The sequence below is a fragment of the Ambystoma mexicanum genome, chromosome 2q, assembly GCF_040938575.1.
Source record: "Ambystoma mexicanum isolate Mex_15411 chromosome 2q, UKY_AmexF1_1, whole genome shotgun sequence".
NCBI lineage: Eukaryota > Metazoa > Chordata > Amphibia > Caudata > Ambystomatidae > Ambystoma > Ambystoma mexicanum.
The window spans coordinates 873,503,478-873,528,519 of record NC_090924.1 but is presented as its reverse complement, the minus strand read 5'-3'; the positions used below and the strand labels follow the sequence as shown (position 1 = coordinate 873,528,519).

Genomic DNA, 25,042 nt, shown 5'->3' with positions numbered 1-25,042 from the left:
ACAGAGCCCAAATCACAGAATAATACATGAGAGAGTGGGAAAAGTGCTCACTCAAATTTAAAGTCCAGCAAAAGAGCTGGGGGGCTCTAAGGTGGAGAGGAATTAGCACATCTATAAGCATTCTCCTGAACAGCCGCCATGGAAATGCAGTCCCATAGAGTAAATGAGAATTTTGCAAGGGTACATGTGGAGTTGGCTGAGTTTAGAGCCATACTTCCTGCAGAAAATACCTTTCTTGCCCATCCATCTACTCTTGTCATCCCTATCTGGAGGTATAGTAGGATAAACTGACTGCTTGGAAGTTGCAGTACCTGCCTGTACCACCAGACTCTCTGGAGTGGGGTGTTTAGACAGGTAGTCGGGGTCACTACTGGAAGGGTGGTATTTTTTGGCCGGGTTTTTATTCACAGCCGAATTTGTTTCTGCCGTCTCCCGATTTGCAGCCATGGCGATGGTGTCGCTGATGTCGAGAGCTTAGCTGGTGTTGATGGTGTTGACGCACTCGACCTCGACTTATCTTTAGTCTTATTGCTAGAAGGATCCTTCGATGACTTGTCATCGCGTCGAGGCCTCAATGGCGCTGTGAGGATCTCGCCTTCGTCCCGGGCTCTAGGGCGTGCAGGATTTGGCTCAAGCCCTTTCCTTACAGGCTTCTTTGGAAGGCGTGGTATGAGCATGGCTTGCCGTGGGTTTTAGTTTTTGGAATATTTTCAGCATTTCTTATCTAAATGCTTCCCATTCGGCAGGTGTGGAGTTTTTCGTGGGGCAAGATAGCCTCTCAGGGGAGGTGTTCGACGACTAAGTCGAAGAAGGTGACCTGTGGAGTCTCTTTTTTTTACCTCGACGACCTCTCGGCTCGTCGGACGAAGGTTTTTTTCGATGGCATAGATCGATTTTTGGGGTTAATACCTACCGCCAATTTCCCCTCTCGCTCCTTCAAAGCCTTTCCTGTCATTGACTGACACTTTGAACAGGCATAGGTCTTATGCTCCACCCCGAGACACCACAGACGTACTTGGTATGGCTTGATTAACAACATTTTCGAATCACAATATCAACACTTCTTGAACCCGGTCTTCAGGGTCGGTGTCGATGAAGAAGACATATTGCTAAGAACAAATGAAGCACGCCGTCGTTTCTCAAAGCGATGTCTTACGTGGGAAAAAAGAAATGAAGCCAATTTTGTAACTTTCTAGACCGAGCACACACTATCTTACCATAGGGTGCTGGAGGGGTTACTTAGTATCCCCTTTGTCTAGTTTCTCATGTAACATTTTTCTATTGCCCTTTCTCCAAATAATGGCTGGTGGTAGTGGTTTACTTTTTACTACCATTGTGTGTTTTTACCGCAGGCTGCAATTGCAGCTGCAGGAAGACACGCATGGGTGCCCATTTTAGTCAAAATTGCCACGGTCGTCTTTTTTCACCATTTCTTGTTGGAAAGGTCCTTCTTGAGATTTACTCTGCGCGCCAAACCAGGTTTGGTCCCTTTCTTCGCTTTGTCTGGATTCATGAGTGAAGTCTGCCTCTGGCTCCAGTATGTCTGGCAGGGGCAGGAAGTGAGGGAGGTGCCTAAAACTCCTTGTGCTTATTCCCCTTGGTTACAGGAATGCACCCAAAGGTGATTGGCCAGCCAGCTGGCTGTCCTTGAAGGACAGCCATCCTGCTGTGTGATTGACAGCTATGCTGGAATGAATGGGAGAAACCTGCATAAAAGCCGAGGCTTTTGGCTTGGAAGGCAGAGTCGACCACTGGACGAAGGACGAAGGAATCCGAAGAAGAACTTGGAACTCGTTTTGAATGGAGAAGCCCTGCAAGGACGACTTCTCCCCTTGAGTTAGTGGGACCAAACAACTCCAAACTGAACTCGTTTGGACATCCTCTCGGAGCGGGCTGTACTTCCGCTTCTTCTGCTGTTGGAACTGAAGTGCCAGGGAAAGGAACACCAAATCTAGTGGATTGCTTTTACAGTGAACCAGAGTGCCGGGAAGATCCTCTGGATTTCCCTGAAACAGAACTGACCAAGCCTGAGCCACCTCAACAGAGTGCTGGACCCCAAATGCGAGGAAGGTCTGAAGTGGTATCTGTGAACCGCAGTGATGGTGTTTGCTGTCAAACGCGAGCAGCTGAAACCACAAAGTGCCGCTGAATGAGGTTTGCCCATTGCTGCCGCTGACCTTCCAATTGCAGTGCAGGAGTCCCCAGACGTCGTCCTCTTGTCCCCACGACTGAGGCCCAGGCACAAAAGGATCTGCAGAGCTGTACAGGAACAGAATCCAGCTGGAACATTTATTCTAAACAAAGGTACTTTAAAGTCTAAGAGAACTTAGCTCTTGTGGTGTTGCATTACTTGTTCAGTTGAGACTTGTCTTGGTTCACCTTGCAGAGTTGCTTGCATCTCTGCCCCTCACAAGCCTCCCAGCTTGTGGCCCTTCAAGTGATCTTATTTCTACAAACGTTTCTAAAAACACTGTGCAAGACTTTTACTCACCTGCCAAAAAGATCTTCAGCTCCCCTAGACTTTGCTCACTAACATTGCTTGTCCGGGCTCCCTGAGAGACTCTTCTTTCCTCTGACTTTGTGTCTTTACCTTTCCTCAGTAAAGGGCTCATTTACTTTGCATTGGAGGGTTGAAAAGTACGTACCAGTTTTATGAAGTATGTGTTAACCTTTGTTTTATTCCCCTATCCAACCTTTGCACCAAACTCAGTATTGCTCTAAATCTACCAGTGATGAATCGATGTCCACAGTGTCCTAGCTATTTAAGTCACCTGAGGGTGTAGGAAGTTTGTGTGCCATCCCCAATTGGTATCATCTGATTAAGAGTAACTGGGTGTGTTTTGAAGTGTATTTTGAAGTGTTACATGATTTCCTCCTTTGTGAAGAAGGCTTATATAACTGACTTAAATAAATTAATAATTGTTTTATCAAGAAACATTGAGTGTAAGAGTTTATTTGAATACTTGTCACTCTGAATCTCTTTGTAACCACTCTACTGCTCACATTGACCCCTCTTGAGATAAGCCTGGCTGCTCAGCCACACTACCAACCTGTGTAGTACAAACGTATACCAAAGGTTGCGTTCCTTTTGCCAGGAGGTCAAGGTTGCTGTAGTCTCCCAAAGGGTACTGCACACAATCTTGCCTAACAGCAGCAGAGCATATTCCTGAGGGGGAAGAAAGAGACATGTTCTTGGCTATTGTTAGTGACAGCAAAGAAGCCATGTGCGAGTCTCTTCAGTCGTGTCTGGATTCTGCTGACCGCATCAGCAGAGCCATGGCTACTAGCATCGTAATACTCAGATTTGCGTGGTTGAGGAAGTCTGGATTTGCGCCCGATGTACATTCCAGACTCCTCAACATGCCTATTGACAGAAAAACAAAATTGAGGTGTGCCGGTGTGGTGAGGCGCTGGGTTAGAACTAAATTTGAGAAGACAAACTAAAGTCAATGAGACCCTTACAAACCGAATAAGATTGGGTTGCTGCACGAAAGAGGGACCAGCAGTCACCTCATAAACTGCTAATAGATACAAACACTTGAAATTGTCACCTCTAAATGATTGCGCAGCCCTGAGCAAATGGTAAATGTCCTATTCAAATTGAGTGTGTAACTGGACAACAGATACAGTGAAACAAAGAGTCCAAAGCAAGTAGATTCTTCAGGCAAAATACGCTGTTGAAACAGATTTTATGAAATGATGCAAAAACAAGACTGCCGACACGTGTTTCGACCCAGAACAACGGGTCCTTTTCAAGGCAAGACTGTGGTGTTAGTATGATTCATATGCATTCAAATACAGCAATATATTATGTAATCATGCCATAAAGATAAGAACATTTGAAATTTAAACCAAAATTAACCAGCAGAGGAAGAAGAGGCGGCCAGGGTTAAAGAAGAGAAATGCAAACAAGAAAGAAAAAAGCCCATATGTACATTACATCATGTCAAAGAGCAAAGCAACCATTTCAATGTGAAACATATTCCAAGTAAATAAGAAGTAAATAAAAAACATTTGATTTATTACCATATATTGTCGAACCAAAAATCACGGTCGAAGTGCCAATATGTGAATGTCCATATGATGAAAACAAAATAATATGTAAAAAAGAGAGAAAAAAAAAAACACCATAAGCCTGAAACCTAAATGAATAAACAACTGGTACATTTTTACAATTAGTTAATCCCATGTACACGCATAGTGCAAAGGTAACAAACTATTGTGCCAGGGATCAAAATGCTCATCCCTCATGCGCCCTCATGCGCCTCATGGTGGTAAAATGTATTGTTACATTGTCACCCGTGTGTGATATAAATGTTAGAATGAATAAATGTTTTACCGTATGTTAAAATATTTTTATTATTTCTATTTGCATGCACACTGCCATTACAGCTTATTATGCATTAGACTTTTATTTAATATTTATTAGTTGTGCTAACGGATGTAGACATTCTCTAGGGCACATATAAAATGCAAGCGCGTGCCTTATTTAATACAAGGACTACCATTACCACAATTCCATGCACTAAATTTAACCACATGACTGAGTCATGTGACACATTTTTAGGTTCTTTTCTCTAAACACATGGAAGGAATGAACTGCACAACACTGATTTCGTGAAGCGTTTGGACTTTGGCCACAGTGGGGAACCAGCCTCTGAACTCACAGGTATGGGCTTGACAGTACCTTCAGAGTATCTCACTGTTAGAACGATTTTCACAAATATTCATGTTATTTGACCCATCTGTGGAATTGGGTTTTGATGCATTGTCTTTCCTTGGCAGTTGTAACGTTTGAATAAACTCCCATGTTCTGGGAATGTACCACACTGTATCAGTAACAGAGACTGCTTCAGGTATTGCTGTCCATTATTTTTACGCATTTGGATTTTTTTGACAACCCATTCAAGTCATAAGTCGATCTCTTGTCAAGGCAACTCATGCCTTGGGCTTCTCTGTTTATGTATTTTTCAGTTATTTGACGCTTATTTTCTTGAGGAGAATCAACTACTTTAGAATTGGCCCATATATCTGCCCCCCCCAGGAGGGCTTTGGGTTTTCCAACGCAGTTTGAATAACATACGGTAAAACATTTATTCATTCTAACATTTATATCACACACGGGTGACAATGTAACAATACATTTTACCACCATGAGGTGCATGAGGGATGAGCATTTTGATCCCTGGCACAATAGTTTGTTACCTTTGCACTATGCGTGTACATGGGATTAACTAATTGTAAAAATGTACCAGTTGTTTATTCATTTAGGATTCAGGCTTATGGGTTTTTTTTTTTTTTTTTCTCTTTTTTACATATTATTTTGTTTTCATCATATGGACATTCACATATTGGCACTTCGACCGTGATTTTTGGTTCGACAATATATGGTAATAAATCAAATGTTTTTTATTTACTTCTTATTTACTTGGAATATGTTTCACATTGAAATGGTTGCTTTGCTCTTTGACATGATGTAATGTACATATGGGCTTTTTTCTTTCTTGTTTGCATTTCTCTTCTTTAACCCTGGCCTCCTCTTCTTCCTCTGCTGGTTAATTTTGGTTTAAATTTCAAATGTTCTTATCTTTATGGCATGATTACATAATATATTGCTATATTTGAATGCATATGAATCATACTAACACCACAGTCTTGCCTTGAAAAGGACCCGTTGTTCTGGGTCGAAACACGTGTCGGCAGTCTTGTTTTTGCATCATTTCATAAAATCTGTTTCAACAGCGTATTTTGACTGAACAATCTACTTGCTTTGGACTCTTTGTTTCACCGTATCTGTTGTCCAGTTACACACTCAATTTGAATAGGACATTTACCATTTGCTCAGGGCTGCACAATCATTTAGAGGTGACAATTTCAAGTGTTTGTGCCTATTGACAGGTCTCACCTTTTTTGGCAACAAGGCTGATGAAAGCCTTGAGAAGTTGCAGACCTCAAACGCAGTAGCCAAATCTTTAAGTGCCGCCATTAGGTAGCCTCAACCCCACTGAGCAGCCTTGGGGGGGGGTAGATCTTTTTGCTACTCAGTTGGAAGAGCAAGCTAAATGGCTGGTCAGTGAGGCCAAAGAAGATTCCCTAGTGGTGGACGAGGGAGAGGAGCAAAGCCCACTCAAGCAGGGGCATCCTTGCCATCAGCCACTGCATCAGCTGCCTCAAAACCTCTCTGAGGTCTTGATTCAGAAATCCCCAGTAGGAGGCAGACTGTCTCAGCATCTGGAAGAATGGCGAGACAGTACTTCGGATGCTTGGGCACTGGAAACCATAGCCCAGGGTTACTGCCTTGCTTTCATTCAGAGACCTTGGAACCACCCACCGGGGAGCCACTCTTTGAGGATTCCGGATCTGCTCCTTGTGCAGGAAATTTTGACCCTTCTAGAGAAAGGTGCTATAGAATACGTGCCTGTAGCGGAGAGGAACAAGGCATGGTACTCGCCATATTTCCTAATACCCAAGAAGGACGGAGGACTGAGACCCATCTTGGACTTGAAATACTTGAACAATTTCCTCAGGAAAGACAAGTTCAAGATGGTCACACTTTCTCATATCCTTCAGGCCCTCGAACACCAGGATTGCATGGTGTCATTGGACCTTCAGGATGCTTATTTGCATGTGCCAATCCATCTCAAGCACAGAAAATACCTGAGCTTCGCTGTTGGCGTTAATCCTTATCAGTTTCGAGTTAACCTCGGCCCAAGGGTTTTCACCAAATTGATGGCGGTGGTGGCAGCATGTCTCAGGAGAGAGCAAATACACGCCTACCCTTACCTGGGCAATTGGCTGAACAAGGCGCGTTCTCCTGAACAAGTCCCAGCATGACCCGCCACCATCTTCACAGACTGGGCTTCTCCCTCAATTACAAGAGGTCCCATATGACCACTTATCAAAAGCTCAAGTTCATTGGGACTGTACTGGATACATCCTTGGGAAAGAGCTTGGCGCCCGAGGTGAGGGCACTAGACATTCTGCAGATGGTCACCAAGCTTCAGAGTGCCCAGCGTCTCCCAGCCTACAATTTCTTGAGGTTGCTTGGCCTCATGCATTTTTCTGTTCTGGTGCCAGAGGTCTGCCTGAGTATGAGATCCCTTCAATGGGCCCTCAGAACACAATGGTCCCAGTTCTCAGGAAACATGTCAGACCTACTTCAGGTTCCCAGCAGGGTCACACAGGATCTCCTGTGGAGCACCTGCAAGGACAAGATACTGAAGGGAGAACCCTTTTGGCAACCAAAGCCGGAGATAACGGTAGTGACGGATCCTCACCCACGGGGTGGGGAGCCCACACCAACGATCTGACAAGTCACCGGTTATTGCTCTCCCTCGGAGTCCAAACTACATATCAATCTTCTGGAGCTGAGGGCAATCAGACTAGCACTGAAGGCCTTTCTGCCCTCTTTACGGGAAAAGAATGTCCTGATAATGACAGACAACACAGTGGCCATGTACTACCTCAACAAGAGAGGTGGTGTAGGGTCACTACCACTGTGCATAGACTGGTTCTGGGTAATTCGAGGAGTCTCCCTATCGGCAGCTCACCTACCTGGAGAGGAGAACATAGCGGCGGACGCTTTTAGCAGGCAGAGCACAGTCTCCTACTAGTGGGAACTAGCTCAGGAAGTCTTTCAAGCGATCTGCATCCTTTGGGGAACCCCTCAAGTTTGCAACCAATGTCAACCGGAAGTGCAAACTTTTCTACTCTCGGGAATTTCCCCCAAGAGGAGCAATGGGGTATACATTTTTAGTAGGCTGGGATTTTCCACTCCTGTGCACGTTTACTCCAGTCCCCGTAATTCCTCAAGTCATCAAGAGGTTCTCTTGTACTGATCTCAGATTTTGTTCCAAAGTTGTCTCGCGCAGTATATTATGTGTGTGCTTTCTTGCATGTTTAAGTAGTTTTCTTTTCTTGGATAGCCCCTTTCCTTCAATCTAGTCGTAAGCGCTAAGGCTTGTGCATCATATTTGCCTGCATCAGAGCAATTCTGTCAATATCAGGAATTGCCCAGTAACGGCCATTAAAGTAAATAGTTTGGCCTAATATTGGTGGGTATTTCAACTGTACCCTACATTTTAAAGTGTTTCGAAGCAAGGTTTGTTGGATTAACTTCTCCTGCTATGTCCAGTACGCAGGCAGCCGTACACGCACCAGGGACTGGGCCAGTGATACATGAAAGTGCACATTTTCGTGAGAATTGAGTTTAAAGAAATGTGTGGTGTTCTCTTTTTCTATCCACTTTTAGATAGGCGGCCCACCAGCGCAGCCTAGGGAAAACACTCCGGAGAGGAAGGGACAGTTAGCTTTCAAAAGAGGGAAAGAGAAGGTTCTATCTGCAAGGCACAGGCCCCTGGTTGTCGTTATCTGCTAACCACACTAGCAGTCTAGTAATTCATACTGTAGTTGAACAGGCGCAGGTTGCCCTCAGTTCATCACCTCGCCCGAGGCATGGTGCTTTATCTACGAACATTATAAATGTTTGTTGGCGCGTTTGTCTGCCCACCCTTTTCTCATTGTGCTATTAGCTATAGCATGGGCATAACCCTGCAACTTGTTACTAAGCTATTAAACTCCTCCTTTCTTTCTAACTACCTTCTTTTTATTCACCTCCTCATCCTGGAAAGGTGGAGGAGAGATTGCACAGGCTTGACCTAAGGCGAGCACTTAGCTTTTGTATTTCTAGAATGTAGAAATTGCGACAGAATGATCAACTGTTCGTTGGTTATACAGGCCATACGTTGGGTATGAAAAAGAACTGTCTAGGTGTATTATTTTAGGCATTTCTGAGTGTTGTAGACTAGCTGGAAAAGATGCTCCTGAGGGTTTGAGGGCTCATTCGACCAGGTGCTTGGCTACATCTTCTGCTTTTTTAGAGACTAGTCCCAATTCAAGTTATTTGTGCGGCGGCCACATGGTCCTACATACATTCATACTTTTACAAGGCATTATTGTCTGGACTCTTCCTCAGGCCAGGAATTCGGATTTGGGAAGGCAGTGTTACATTCTGTTATTTCAAACCCACACGATGTCCTAAATTCTTACTCGCTCCTCCAAAATAAATACTGCTTTGGGAGTTTATCAAAAGATGAGGAATATGTGGGAGGACACAATCCATTCAAAGTACTAGTTACTTACCCCTGGTAACATTCTTTCGATTGGATGTTACTCCCACGTATTCCTCATTGCCCCACCCAACCTACCCCGCAGTAGAATTTCCTTGTTACGCTTTGTTCTTTCGGGGCATAATGCTGTCCTAGTCAAGGTAACGCCATAAAGTATTGATGGAACGCATCGAAATGGAACTGAAGTTCATGATCGCTGCGCACGCTGTATGTACCAGTGGTGACGTCGACATCGAGACGGAGGCTCTTGGGGGACATCAAGCCGATTTGCATCGACACACAGCGCCCCAGCTGAATTTCTTTTCCAAAGAAGCTAAAGATGAATATGGATATATCAAAAGATGAGGAATACGTGGGAGGAATATCCGATCGAAAGAAAGTTACCAGGGGTAAGTAACTTGTTCTTTGCTGTATATTGCTAAATATCAATAATGAAAAATATATAGAAAAAAGAACTTCCAGCTCTTAATCAGCAGTGTTGGCACCTAGACTGGCAGGGCAGTTAGAAATAAACCCTGTCTCATACATGACAACATTATCCATTCCCATTCCATTCGGGAGACGCTAGTCCAGTCCAAGTTTTAACTTTTATTCTGGGACTTGTGTCCTGGCAGTATAATGGGGAAATCAAGGACTATGAGCCTCAGAATGCAAAGTTAAACAAGGCCTGGACTCGCTTCTCCTGAATGGAATGTATAACATTGGAATGTATGTTTTACAATGGCTTTTCTCTGCATTCTGCAGTGCTCTACTTTAATAAACCAGGGACTTCAGGCTCATTCAGTTTGTAGTTTGGTGAAACCTCTGCCTTCGAGGGGTATGTCCTTTCATTGACCTCTATTGGGGGTTACATGGATATCGTGGCACACTTTAGTTGGTTATTATTGCATGTGTTTCTTGTTTGGTAAGGGCCCCCATTTTATTTTTTGTGTTTCAGAGTCTTGTGGTGCAGGTTTTGAAAGACAAAAAAGAATGAGGAACCACATTCTGTACAGCTTTGGGAGTCTATAAAATGAGGGATTTATGTGAGAAGGGAATGCATTGGAAATGCAGATAACTTTGTTCTGTTCATTTTATTCTGATAATGAATTCTTCTGATTGATTAAACCCTTCCTCCCACAGACTCCTAATGGTCTACCCACTTACCCCTCATACAGAATACTTGCAACCTTGGGCAATTCTGCAATTCCTTAGCACCTGATTGTGTGAACATTGGTGGAATAGAGGTCCTGCTGTTAGCCAGTCCCTTATACACAACTCACAATATCACATTCAGAGTCCATGGATATGGGTAACGTTGAGTGGAGCAGACAGTGCTGCAGTGCATCCTCTGGCGAATTAAAGTTTTCAGAAACAAACATGCACCTGAGCAGATAAGATCAGGAATATGTGAGGGGAAGGATTAATCATTCATCAGAAAGAACATTAGCATGGGTTAGTAGGATTATATTTGCATAGAAAAGATTTGTTTTTGATAAAACTAATCTCATAGCTTATGCTTTTAGAAGGGAAACTGTAGGGAATGTATGTAGACTAACAACAATCGGGGAATTTGATTGAAAATACAACATTTAGCCTTAAGTGTTAGTTAAGGTAAATTGTTATCACACACAAGATCGCTTTCAGCAGAGGATTTATTGAACATGATTCTTCTTTTACACTACATGTTTTACCTCCATGTCCCTAAAGGAAGAACACCCTTTCCCTGTGTGGGGTTTCTGTCCCTAGGTGGGAGCTGGTGCAATGCCTATCTAAAAGGGAAAGATGAGGAGAGGTATCCCTATGTCTACAATGTTGTTCACTAATTAAACTTCTCTGTTAAAAGGCAAAACAATCTCTACACAATTACTGTTAACATTTCTAGGAGGAACTTTCTCTCCGGGGCATCGAAGCCCTGTTTCTTTTTAATAACCTTCCACAAAGTGTGTTGGCACTATATTGTAGATCAGTTGCTGTTATGGGAAGCCCCAAGGCCCTTTTTGGAGGGACAATCTAAAAACAGTATAATTTGTGTACATATAACTCCTATATACCACGAATGGATCCTAATTATATTTACAAGGTTCATTAGTAAATTGAGGGTAGAAGAAGTCTGTTCTCCACTACAATGACTTTACTTATGTCCCGTATCCCATCTGGTTTCGGGGATATCGTCCATCCATGTGTCATCTTCATCAGGGCTAGGTAATGTGCTCCGTCTGGATCAGATCGTATTTTCCAATCGATATGGCGTAGATCACCACATACACCTTGGACCCAGACTTTGCTCCCTTGTGTCTGGCTGTTACAGTAGACTCCCGGTTTTCGGTGGTGATGATGGATCACAGAGTTTGCCAGTTTTAGTCATGGGTCCCCTTACGTACAACAAAACGTTTTTTTGTACAGGACACGGGAGCGCGAGCAAGACAGTGCTCGTCTAACACTGCAGGCTGGGATTCTCACAGTAAGGGGGACCCACGACTAAAATTGAAAAACTCTGGGCTTACTGTGTTACTTAATCCAGAATTTACAAAATTACTTTATTGCATGCTCCATGAGGGGAAACATGGCTCCATCCATGGCAAGGAAAAGATTACAGATACTTTGTTCTTTATTTCTTTTATTTATGTGTGTCGAATAACCGTAATGTTGGCTTTAACACACAATCCATACAAAAATACATATAAAATCAAAAATTGGATAATAATTCTAATTAGTGGTATGTTGTAAACCTTTCAACAGTAAACGGAAGGAATGATCCCAATCAGTTGCAACACCCTGATTACATTAATGACTAATGTTTCGTGGCCCTCTGAGTCTGTCCCAAAACATTTCTGATAGAAGACTCTCCTCCGTTTCAACCAGCTAGCCAAAACTACTTTTTCACACTTCCCAGGTGCCTTCACATTCCATCATAAGATGTCTTAAGGACTGCTTTCGAGGATCCTCGCAGACTTTACACAGTTTCATACCTTTGTTACCACGGCCCGAACAAGATAGAACTTCCCCCGTATAGAACTTCCCCCGTATGTAACAAGTTCAAACAAAATCTTAAGTAATTTTGTCTGACTTTAAGGTCCAGGAACTTTCTCAGATATCTTGGGAGAAACCCCTTTTTTATCATAAGGGGAAAGTGAGCCTGCCAAAGCTAGATTCTGCATTTGGTCTATGGTATGAAACCAATCCATCTGCATAAGAGCCCCTTTGGTCTTATCTGGGTTACTGATGAGTCTCCACGTCACTACTACAGTCCATGAGGGCTCCTAACACCAGTCCCTGAAAATTTGACAGGAGGGACGACCGTCGATGGTTCAAATGGGTTAGCAGGTCTTCATAGAGGGAGTCTGTCTGTGGGGCCATAATCTGTCGATACAGAGGAGTGAGCCTCCAAATTGCTTTTACCTTTAAGTATTTAAGCCCCAATTTATACCGTAGGCTTACCATCGGGATGCTCTGTGGTACACCAAAAACTCTCTTCCATCATGAACCCTCCAAGTGCTGTAAATTAAAGTCCCACACCAATGGTTTTGCCTCCAACCCATACAAAAGGATTGGTTGACTTTGGCTGATATCTGATAAAAGGTAAGATTGAGAATTTGCAATATTACCTCTTAATTTTAGCCATTTGGGCGGTTAGTTGAGATATTTTCCCTATAGGATCTTGGCCACTTTGGGCCACACTAGGGGACACATACAGGGGAAAGCCCAGGCAAATAAGCTCATTCACTACCGGAATTACTTGTACTTTCAGTGTCCAAATAAATTTGGGCCCCCTGCCTACTTCGACTCTTAAAGGCAACTATTTTCCATTTGCTTGGATTAACTAGGAGATCATTGTCCTTAATATAGATCTCCAGGGAATTCAACCGGCGCTGCAGACCCACCTCCGTCCTATCCAAAAGGATATCGTCTGCGTATATGAGGCATGTAATTGCACTAGCACCAATCCTAGGACTTATCAAGGCTAAAGCTTCCAACTTCCTTCCCATATCTGCCAGATATAAGATGAAGAGGAAAGGTGCAACCCTGCTTGACTCCTCTTTCCACCTGAATATAGTCGGAGAGAGTGCCTCCACCGTCCAATCTTACTAGCAGTGTGTTATCTCTATGCAGAGTGATTAAGATAGATCGATAGTGGTTTCGGTATACCCTAACTGTCCAACTTAGCCCAGAGGCGATCTATGTTGACAAAGTCGAACGCCTCCGACGGATCATTCTAAGTCCCCTTACAACTTGCAACTAGGCTTCCCTATTAGACTTGGTAATATTGGCCCATTCAATGAGGTGGAAAGGCCTTTCCAGAAACCGGTTTGGAATTTGGGGATAATACGGCTGTGCTTTGCCCAATTATTTATCTCCCCAAGCACTAGATCTGCGAATAACTTACTTTCTAATGGATTGTGTCCTCCAACGTATTCCTAATCTTAGATGTATTCACCCAGCTTTGGATGCTTCGAAAAATAATTATCGGCAGAGGACGCTGTTTGTCGATGTCGTCGAGTCGAGGTCCCTTGGAGACCTCGATCGAGGGTGACGTCATCGGGTATACAAGCTGCACGCGCGGCACCCGTTGGCCTCAGTTCCGTTTTTCCACAGTATGTGTTGCTTTCGGAGACTCAGCTCGCCTCAATAGTTCTGTGACACAGTTATTGTGAAGGTATTTGAGATGTCCTCATCGTCGCCCCCGACTGCCCCGCGTTCGGGGTTAAAAAAATGTAAAACTTGCGGTTCCAAAATGGCGATCTCGGATCCGCACTGAGAATGTCTATGGTGCCTCGGCAAGAACCACGACACGGAGGCCTGTGCAAAGCGTCAGGCTATGACGGGCAAGGCCTTGCGCGAGAGGAAAGGAAAGCTACAGCTAGGTCGAAAACCCGACCGAAAAGCCTCAAGCGTCAAGTTGAGAACCCATGAGGAGAAATCTCCTCGACGCGAAAGGCAAAGACATCGATCTAGGTCCCGAAGTGGTTCCCACCACTCTTCGTCTTTGACGAAAAAGTCTAAAAAGAGACGCCACCGATCCCCTTCCACCTCGTCTTCTGACAAATCCCCCAAGAAACTGAAATGCCCCACAAAACATTCTTCCTCTGAAGAATGGGAAGCATGAAAAGGCTAAACCTTGGTCCGTGCCTTCCTCGGAGGCCGGCCGAGAGTGTTACCATTCTGACACTTGCGCGCCCTCGAGCCCGGGTGATCGAAGGAGAAAAGATCGGGAACCCTCCAGGACCCCGAGTGATGAAGATCGCTCGATTCGAGTCGACCGCTCGAGGTCATCGACACCGTCGGGAACCCGACGCACCTCGAAGGACGAGCCTTCGAAGAGCATCTCAACACCTTCAAAGCCAGCTCCACCGACGACTGTTATTTTTGGTCGACGCCATAGACACTTTTGCCAAAGTCGACCCCGAAGCCTTCGGTGCCCGTAGTTGCAGAGGCTCCAGTTCAGTCAGAAACTGACAAAATAGCAGCTAAAGAAAAAGCTGCAAAGCCTTCAGCCTCCACTGTAACAACCCCTCCAGAAAAAAATGTATAAGCCTCTGCCAAGGATAGATTTTTTGTGTTAAATTTTTGAAGAACAAGAAAGGTCTGAGGAGGAGGATGTTCCTTTTGGCCTAGAGTATGGCACCCCTGCTGTCCCAGAATGTCTAATTTCTGAGGAAAGAAGAATGAGGCATTTAGTGGAAACTTTGCATAATGCAAGTGGAATTGACACATCACCTGGGACAGAATTTGGCAACCTAGAGCCAGGGGATCATGCCAGTCCCTCATATAGACAACTGATGACAAAGGTGGTGGAATATTTAAGATGGGCTAGACCACCAACTCAGTTCATTCAGGATGACCTGACATACCAGATCAGGGCCCCACCAAAGATCTGATTTTACCCTTCCATGTAGCCTTACAAAATAGGGTGGCCAAAAATGGGGAGATCCCGGACTCAATTCCTCCTGTGAATAAGTCCCTCGCGTCAAAATACTGCCCTTCCAGTAGCAACCCCGGCTATCTGTCCAAACATCCCAGTCCTGAGAGTCTGGTCCAGGCAGCCACAGCTACATCAGATAATGTGGTGTACCCCACCATGGACGACAAGCGTGTGGATGGTTGGGCACGCAAGGTATTTTCAGCTGGGAGTATGGCATTAAAATCTGCCAACTCCACATGTGCCTTGGCAACATTTTCGTACACTCTGTGGGAGTGCATTGCAATGGCGGCGGAGCACATTCCAGAAGGGGAAGAAAGGGAAGGATTCCAAGCCATCATTTTGAGAGGGAAAGGAGGCCAGTCAGGAATCCCTTCAGTCTGGATTGGGCACTGCATATAGCGTGAGCAGGTCCATGGCCACTAGCACAGTGATGCGCAGATTTGCGTGGTTTTGAAAGTCGGGTTTCGCACCAGACGTGCAAAACCGTCTTTTGAAAATGACTTTTGACGGGTCTCACCTTTTCGGCAACAAGTATGACGAGAGCTTTGATAGGTTTCAGACCTCGAAAGCGGCTGCCAAGTCCTTAGGAGCTGCTATTAGGCAACCTCCGCCTTTTTGTGCATCAGGACAATCTTGGAGGGGACGATCCTATCGTTATTACACCTCATATGGAAAGGCGAGAGGAATGGCCAGTCAAGGAAGCCAGAGAAAAATCACTCGTGGTGGACGAGGAAAATGTGCTAAACCAGCTCCAGCTGCAGCTTCCTTACCATCTGCAGCCGCAGCATCCGCCACAAAACCACTTTGAGGACTTGCATCACAAGACACCTGTGGGAGGCAGGCTGTCCCAGCATCTGCAAGAAAGGCAAGCCACTACTTCAGATGTTTGGGCTCTAGAAATAATAGCCCAAGGTTACTGCCTTCCTTTTCTAACGCAGCCTCAAAGCAATTCACCGGGGAGACACACTCCTACAGCAAGAAGTCTTAACCCTGCTAGAGTAAGGTGCAATAGAACCAGTACCTGTAGCAGAGAGGAACAAGGGATGGTACTCCCCATATTTTTTGATTCCCAAAAAGGGCGGAAGACTGAGACCCATCTTGGACTTAAGAGGCTTGAACAAGCTCCTCAGGAAGGACAAGATCAAGATGGTCACTCTTTCTCAGATCCTTCAGGCCCTTCAACTTCAGGATTGGTTGGTGTCATTGGACCTTCAGGATGCTTATTTTCATGTGCCAATCCATCTCAAGCACAGAAAATACCTGAGGTTCGCGGTTGGCGACTCACACTATCAGTTTCGAGTCCTACCATTCGGGTTGACCTGCGCCCGATGGGCTTCACCAAGTTGATGGTAGTGGTGGCAGCGCACCTCAGGAGAGGGGGGGGGGGATTCACGTCTACCCCTACCTGGATGATTGGTTGATCAGGGTGCGTTCTGCCGAGCAAGCCCTGAATCTTCTGAAAGTCACCTGCCACTTCCTTCACAAACTGGGCTTCTCCCTCAATTTCAAGAAGTCACAAATAACACCTTCCCAACAGCTCCAGTACATCGGGCTGTATTAGATACATCCTTGGGAAAGAGCTCGCCTCCCAAGTCGAGGGCTCAAGACATTCTTCACATGGTTTCCAAATTTCAAAATGCCCAAAATCGCCAGGCCTATGACTTCTTGAGGTTGCTTGGCCTCATGGCATCCTGCATTTTCCTGGTGCCAGAAGCATGCCTGAGGATGAGATCCCTTCAATGGGCTCTGAAGACTCAATGGTCCCAATTCTCAGGACAAATGACGGATCTCCTTCAGATTCCGAACAAGGTTCGGCAGGATCTTCTGTGGTGGACTTGCACAGAGAACATCCTGAAAGGAGAACATTAGTGGCAACTATGGCCGGAGATTACAGTAGTGACGGACGCCTCACTCATGGAGTGGGGCGTTCATGCCAACAATCTGACAGTCAGCGGTCGTTGGTCTCCATCGGAGTCCATACTACACGTCAACCTTTTGGAGCTGAGAGCAATGAGACTAGTGCTGAAGGGTTTTCTGCCATCTGTCAGGGGAGAAAATGTCCTGATATTGACTGACAACACAGTGGCCATGCATTAACTAAACAAAAGAGGAGGTGTACGGTCACTACCTCTGTGCAGAGCGGCAATGCGGCTCTGGTATTGGGCAATTCAGTAAGGAATCTCCTTCTCTGCAATTCATCTAGCCGGGGAGGAGAATATGACGGTGGACGCTCTGGGCAGGCAGAGTACTGTGTCCCACGAGTGGGAAATGGCTTAGGAAGTTCTTCAAGAGATCTTCGCCCTTTGGGGAACCCCTCAAGTAGACCTGTTTGCGACCGGAATCAACCCAAAGTGCGAAATGTATTGCTCAAGGGAATTTCCCCCCAGAGGAGCCCTAGGGGACGTGTTCATGGTAGAGTGCAACTTCCCACTGCTATACGGGATCCCTCTGATCCCCGTCATTCCTCCAGTCATCAGGAGGTTAAGAGGGTTTAGAAACCGCATGATCCTGATTAGGCCAGGAGAACGTGGTACCCTGATCTTCTAGGCATGTCCATCTGCCCTCTGTTACATCTTCCTTCTCTCACAAAAGGAGGGTCAGGTTCTCCATCCAGAGGTCAGGACTCTCCACCTTCATGCTTGGTATCTGAAAGGCTGAGATAGAAGGATTGGGACGGAGGTGTTGCTTTTGGCAAGAAGGCCAGCAACAAAACCTTTATACCGTTGCCGTTGGAAGAAGTTTTGCAACTAGTGCAGGGAAAAGAATGTTGATCCTTTTATGTGTTCTATCCCAGAAGTGTTATCTTTACTCTTATGACTGGCACATGGAGGTCTCAATGTTGGGACCATTAAAGGTTATCTTGCAGCGCTTTCCATTTTAAAACGCTCTTCGGAAGAATGTTACTACTTTAAAATTCCTTTGATAATACAATTCTTAAAGGGACTCACCAATGTGTTCCCTCCTTCATCTTTCCAAGTCCCAGTTTGGGACCTTAATCTGGTTCTAACGTTTTTGATGTGTGCCCCTTTTGAACCTTTGCACACATGTGTATTAAGATTACTAACGTTGAAAACCGTTTTCTTTGTTGCTTTAACATCTGCACGAAGAGTGAGCGAGTTGCAGGCACTGTTTCTGGGGCACCCTATACTGTATTCCACAGGGTTGTATTGAGGGTTAAACCCTCATTCTTACCTAAAGTTGTCTGATTTCCATTTGAAGCAGAAGATGATTCTGCCCGCATTCTATCCTCCACCTCATTCGAGCAAGGAGGAGGAAAGATTCCACAGGCTGGACCCGAGAAGAGCTCTAAGCTTTTACATTTCTAGGCTCTCCAAGCTTAGAGTGGACGATCAACTTTTCATTAGCTACACTTGAAGGAAGTTGGGTCAATCGGTGTAAAAAAAAAAAAAAAAAACCCTATCACGTTGGATTGTGTTTGCACCTCAGAATGCTACAGATTGGTGGCCAAAGATCCACCAGAAGGCTTGAGGGCCTATTCAACCAGCGGCATCGTCTCTGTTTGACAGCTTTTCAAAGAGGTGTTCCCATCAAATCTATTTGTGAAGCGGTGACTTGGTCTTCACTGCACTCGTTTTCTAAATTCTACAATCTGGATGCTTCCCACTCTAAACTTTTACACTGCTTTGGGAGTCTATCTAAGATGAGGAATACGTAGGAGGACAGAACTTGGGCCAATGGGCGCCGCGCGTGCTACTTGTATACCGATGTCACCCTCGACTGAGGCCTCCGAGGGACCTCGACTCGACGACATCGACGCACGGCGCCCTCTGTCGAGCAAAGATTTCTGAAGCAGCCAAAGCTGGGCGAATACATCTAAGATGAGGAATACGTTGGAGGAACATCCAGTCGAAAGAACGTTACCAGTTGGTAAGTAACTTGTTCTTCCACATCCAAGAGGGCTATAGGGCGGTAATTCGCTGGTGATGTCCGGTCGCCCTTCTTGTATATGGCAATGATAATCGAAGAGGTCCAGGACTTGAGTGTTCTACTAAGCCCGATTTCTTTGAATAACTGGGTTAAGACCCACCCCTATAGATTTACGTTTCCTTTGAGAACCTGGTAAATCGGGCCGTTTGGCCCAGCAGCTCGAGGGATGATGCTTTTTTTTTTTATCAATTCCCTTACGTCACTTTCTTCAACAAACAAGTTGCAAGTGACATCTGGGGTATTGTAACTTAGAGTACCCTTTGGCCTTTGATATTGAGACGCCAGGTACCCTATCCAATGTACATCAGCTACGGAGTTTATTAAAGCTTGGTTCAAAGCATTCTCCTCCCCATTGACTATTGACAAAAGTTGCAAGAATTATTTTCAGTGAGTACTTCAATTATTCTCTCACTGTCCTTCTCGAGGCGTAGTGCCTGATGTTGACGGGGACAACTTTTATACTATCTTTTAATCTTTCGAGCCTTTTCTTTATATTCATCTCTCGATGGGGTAGTTAGCTTTATGATCCTAAGGATATATCTCATTTCACTTTTTTTGCCCCACGTGGGTTCATCAAATGAATGGTGGTGCACCTTCTGTTTACTGATGTCTAGGCCAGTCGGTGAAGCCAGGGACCACAATAAATCATGGAAGATTAAGAGCCTACAATTGTCCCTCCATTCCCTGCTTGTAGTGTTCTGGGACTCTTCTAGTTTGTCATTTTGGTGCCTACCCTTGCTCTTATATTTCATCAATCTGTTCTTACCATTGTTCAATATAAGTGATTGGTTTAGATGTAGAACTTTCTTTGTGAAGCTCCAAGCCATTTCTGCTACTAGACATTTATGATCACTCGTGTCCCCCCCCCCCTCTCTGATCTCCAGTTGTGTGCACATCTCGAAGATCTGTGAGGAGGGAAGGATATAGTCTAGAATTGAAGAGGATTTAACCCTGCTCCATGTTACTGAGGCAGGGATAATCCCCTTGATGGAGCTATTAAGAATCTTCAAGTCCCACTCAGTAAAGAAAGCTTGCCATCCTTTGCCCGGTTGAGATGTTTTCTTTTCACCCTTTTAACTTTTTTCCCCACTAATGGCGATGTTACACATTGTGTGTTAAAATCTCCGGCCATTGGTATCTGGGTACCGGGGAAATAATATGTCCTTTATTGACCCATCACATTAAATGTGATGGGATTGTATCAGAATGTCTTAGTGTAGATGGTTGTGTATTCATAGTTGTACAGGGTAGAAACGCTATTTGGGAGGAAAAGTTAATTCAAATTGGGATTCGTTGGGAGTGCTCATACGAAACCCATGGGTTTCATAGCCCCCCACCCGTCCAAAAAGAACTGTGGGGAAAAAGTGACCGCATTTGTATTTTATTTCGATTTTTAGCTTACCCTGTAATGCAATTTGTGATTATTTAAATATGAAAGGATTAGAACATGGTCACATTTGGTGATTGGTATAACATCAGGGTTTGAAATTGCTGAGAGCTGTTTGGCTCCTGGGTAGGCACTTCAAAAGCCTGGTTAGCTTGATACCAGAAGCTACCAGGAGCTACATTTGGTCCCCCAAGCCAACTGGTGAACACAAATGTACCTGCCTGAATATTAACTCTGTTTGGGATTTTGTATAAAAGGTGCATTAGGAAAATCTTTAGAAATCATGTAAATCTGAATGGTCATATGTACCGTACGCAGTGTTTTATAGTTTCATGTCATTTGGAAGTTGTATAGCTCCTGTGTCATGATGAATAACTCTTGGTCAGAGGAAAATCCTGACACCCAGAAGTGACTTCCAGCTCCTGCACTATGAATTCCAATTTCGACTCATGCAACATATCCGTTTTATATAGTGTCTCATGTCGGATTGCTCCTGCTTCTAAATTATGTTATATAGTAGCTGATGTTCTGACACAATTTTAATGGTGCTCAGTTTATTGACCCTGGAAGGGTTAGGGGCTGAGCCTACCCAGCCTATATTCAAACAGTGCAAGCTGCCCCATGCTGTAGGCATGCACTTAATTTGTTGAGCTAGCCACCCAGGCCAAATGATGACAAATGTGTATATGAGGGGAAAAACTGTATGGGAATGGTTACATTGCTAGAAGTGCAACTAAGAGGTATTCCAATATTCGATTAAAGGTGAACGGGAGAATTGACACAACACTTTATGCTCCTTTTTCATTTCTGTACTTTGATGTATTGCTGGTTACACAAATAAATAGGTTCTGAATTGTAATGTTAATTTTAGGATTCTGATTATGGTACAGTCTTTCTTGAAACAAAAGGAGTTTCACATTTTAAGCTATGTACATATCAACTTGTTCTGGCAATGTATTCATTCAATTTATCATTCACTCTATAGTGTACATGCAGTCACGAGGCTTTAAGACATTGAAATCAAGAACCAGGCGTTTACAGTCTTCCTCGGAGCGAATTGCAGACACTGAATATGTTGCACCTTCTTTTATGAAGGTAAGTTCAGCAACCACTTTTTCACAATGTATTGCTTTAATGTGTAGAAGGGTTTGACTTTGACTTCTGATGTGGGGAAATTACTGTGATCACCAATGAGCATCACTAATTGTAATGCAAGATCTTTTAGAAAAATAGTACACATTATAAAATTTTACAAAACAAAGCTCATTCCCACCTTGAAATATGGGACAGAATTTAGAGGGCCTACATTTTGCATGGACAAAGTTGAGGGCAAATTGTGGCACTGTGTTTTAAAGTTGCTATCATACACCCTGATCACTGTAATTAGATCTGGGTTGGCTCTCACTTCAATTTGGGCTATGATTCAGTGAAGAACCTTGACTTTTTATGGCAAGATCTTACACCTGGTACCAGTTCTCGATTTACTAACTTAGCCATGTTAGCTTTCGAAAGCTCCTGTCTGGTACTTCATGCCTGGATTGAATATTGTTAGACTTATTGGGCAAGGTAAATGCAACAAAAGCACGTTTAACTTCTAAACTCCTTGAGGTGAAGAATACATTGTGTAAAGAGGACTGAATCAACACCTTGAGAAAGAAAAATGAGTCTAAGATGTTCTGTCATTTAAGTCATCTACTAAAAATTATCTCCAAATGTTAATTGCAGATCACTCTTGGACGATTTGGTTAAATCTATTCCTGACTATGGAACTATTAGGGGTCCGAAGCAAGTCGCACACTTCCACTAGACATTGTCATTTTTTTTTTAACTCAGGAAAGGTGGAGTTGCTTGAGCATTAATTTGTGGAGTGTACTGACCTGACACCTCTTGGGTGTTTATACTTCTGCAAATTCATTCACACTGTTGATAATCTTTAGACGCTGTTTTTTTTTTTTAACAGACTTAAGAATGGAAGATCCAAGGTCTTAATTATTGATGCTGCTACTTTATATGCACAAATTGTGCTAGGAATTAAGTAGTACTAAGTTAAAGATTTTTCCTGTGAAGTTATTTTCATGAATCTTAAAAGAATTCAATAACCGATTTACTCAGGGACTTTGTATATGCAATTTTTTTTAAAAAAAAAATATTCCTGTTTGATAAAGAATCGGAGGGTGTTATCCACAATCTGCCTTTTCCCATAAAGTTTCTTTTACAAATTCAAATTATAATACAAAACCGCACTATTCAGGGACCGTTGCACGCCAACTTTATTTTGTTTACACGATAAAGGCTTGGGAGTGCGTTCATCTTTTTCTGATTTTGGTAGCTACATTTGTTATTGAAATTGTTTTTTTTTTATGTATGTTTTGTAAAGGTTTATCATAAACCACATAGACATACAAAAAATAGTGATTGCTAAGTTTTCCGAAGGTCCACCCCACTGAACATGTTTTAAACAGCTGTATTCTCCTACTAGATCTTTTATAGTTTAAGATTTGTGTCAAAGAAGGCCTTAGAATTTGTGAAGTCTTCAAGAGAGTTGAAGCGTTTTTAATTGTTAACAGAAATTGTGCAGATTATTCACTGTTCAAGTTTTTTTGCAGTTATTCTGGCTGCAGAAGTTGTGGGAAAATATGCTAATGGACGTCCCTCTCGTTTCCCATGGATTATCCCTCCATGGCCCAAGCTAGTGATCGTAAATGCCTACTAATGAGGGGCTAATGGCAACAGCCTTCTTTTTCTGCTCCATCTGGGAATTTCCTCTGAATGCCCTATTTTAACACTCCACAGGATGGTCAATATGGCTTGATGGAAAAGTGCCAATCTCAAACACTGTGGTTCAGTCTCTCCCTCAGCCTTTCCCTTTCACCCCTCTCCCTTCCTACTCCCTCTGTTCTTTCTACACCCCTGGTTTCTCCCACCTTCCTCCTCTTTACCTGTCATTACACTGTTAGGACTGATTTTCTATTATCTGACCTGTGGACAGATGTATAGAAGGCCACCCTATATTGTGATAGGGACAACTCTGGGGAGCTGTAGCCAAACCAGTTCAAGGTAGCAGTGACCAGTATATAGGCTAAGTCTCAAGATGTGGTGAGCTTGTAAAGGGTCCACAATGAGTACACACAATGGGAGTAACAAATTACACTTAGCCAATGGCCTAACAACACTATGAAAAATTACTACTAATGGGTAGAAATATCACACAACACTAATAATAGAATACATATATACAGTCACTGAAGTAGGGCATAACACAAATCAAACCCCTGTAAAAGAAAGTGCAGAGTAGGTTATGAGAGTTAGCCCCATCTTCACAAGTCCTTCTCCAAGTTATCTGGAGCCTTATGCTCAAAAGTTCCGACACAGTTTGTGATGCAGGAAAAATGAAGGTAGGGTCTCTGGGGTCCAGTGAACAGTTCCAAGGGTTAGAGGGCAATGTATTCTAACTAATAGAAGTGTCCCCAACTTTTGGAATGCTTGTGCCAGCAACTATGGTAAAACGAAAGTATAGTCAACGCTTTTTTTTTTTTTTTTTAGACTTTAGGGTCAGGTAAGAACCACTGTAACTTACCCCGTACTCCGATTCTATCTAGGACTTGGCAGGTAAATTAAAGAAGGTCTGAGGTTGCTTTTCCCGCTGTCCGCCTCAGTCCTTGATTTACAGGGGTTGCAGGTTCGAGCTGATCTCCGATGGGTGGCTTTCGTTTGTGCAACGACTCTAGGGTGAAGAATGCAGAAAAACACGATCCAGGACCCCTCTCAGGACTGGACTCGAGGCAGGTAAGCTGTTATGGATGGTGGTCACATCAGCACAATGACGCGTAGTGCCCCACGTGTCACGGTCATACTTTCCCCTCCTATCTCGGGTCCCCTTGACGCTAGGACTCCAAAATCTCGCCTAGGTTAGTCTTGTAGGACAAGCTGAGGATCCCCCAAGTTCCAGGTTGCAACTCGGAACGGCGACGTCGGCAGCACGGTAGCCCAAACTAAGAGCTGGTCAGCTACAGGACGGTCCTGGGACACTTCCAAATGCTCTTTTTTGCAGGGTACCAAGCAGACGTTGGGAATGGATGTTCCCTCCACTCCAAGGGTTGCAGCTCCCTTGCAGGGCTGCTGAAAATCACGAGAAAGACAGGGCTCCACCATGACACCAGAAAAAGTTGGTTGGCAGTCCTCCTTCAGTCGGGTCTCCTGTCTCTTCACTGGTCTCACAGCTGGACAGGTGTCTTGGCTCCTTCAGGTTACTCCAGGATCTCTGGAGAATGGGTGCAGGGGTCCTTTTCTTAACCTAAAAGGCAGGTAATCTTGGCACCAAGCTTGCCACACTTTCTCACCTACAGCAAGCTGACTATTTACCTCTGTTAAGCGCTCACCTTATTACCTTGGACGCGGCCCGTACAACTGGGCACTTGCATAAACACCAGTACAGTAATATCATCCAAGCAGCTAAAAAATCAATGAGAAAGGATTTGAGTCTCCTAAAGCACAACTTGCAGAGGAAAGACTTGCAAGAAGCCATTAAAAATCGAAGACGCGAGTACCGCAACTGGGTTAAATCTCACGCAAAAATAATTGACCAAAATCGAGCAGAAATAATGCTGAAATTACTGATCACAAAAAACACCAGAGACATTTGGCAGATACTGAATGGCAGTAATACCAAAAGCCTTG

The 25,042-nt window shown here is 44.1% G+C and overlaps 1 protein-coding gene across 1 annotated transcript in view; it reads left to right on the top strand.

The window, feature by feature from the left end:
• The window catches only part of YME1L1 (YME1 like 1 ATPase), a 1,167,043-nt gene that overhangs the window by 234,738 nt on the left and 907,263 nt on the right, over nucleotides 1-25,042 (top strand). Inside the window, exon 5 of the mRNA XM_069648114.1 lies at nucleotides 21,351-21,460. Within this exon, the coding sequence (XP_069504215.1) occupies nucleotides 21,351-21,460 (110 nt within the window). The remainder of the gene's footprint in view (nucleotides 1-21,350; nucleotides 21,461-25,042) is intronic.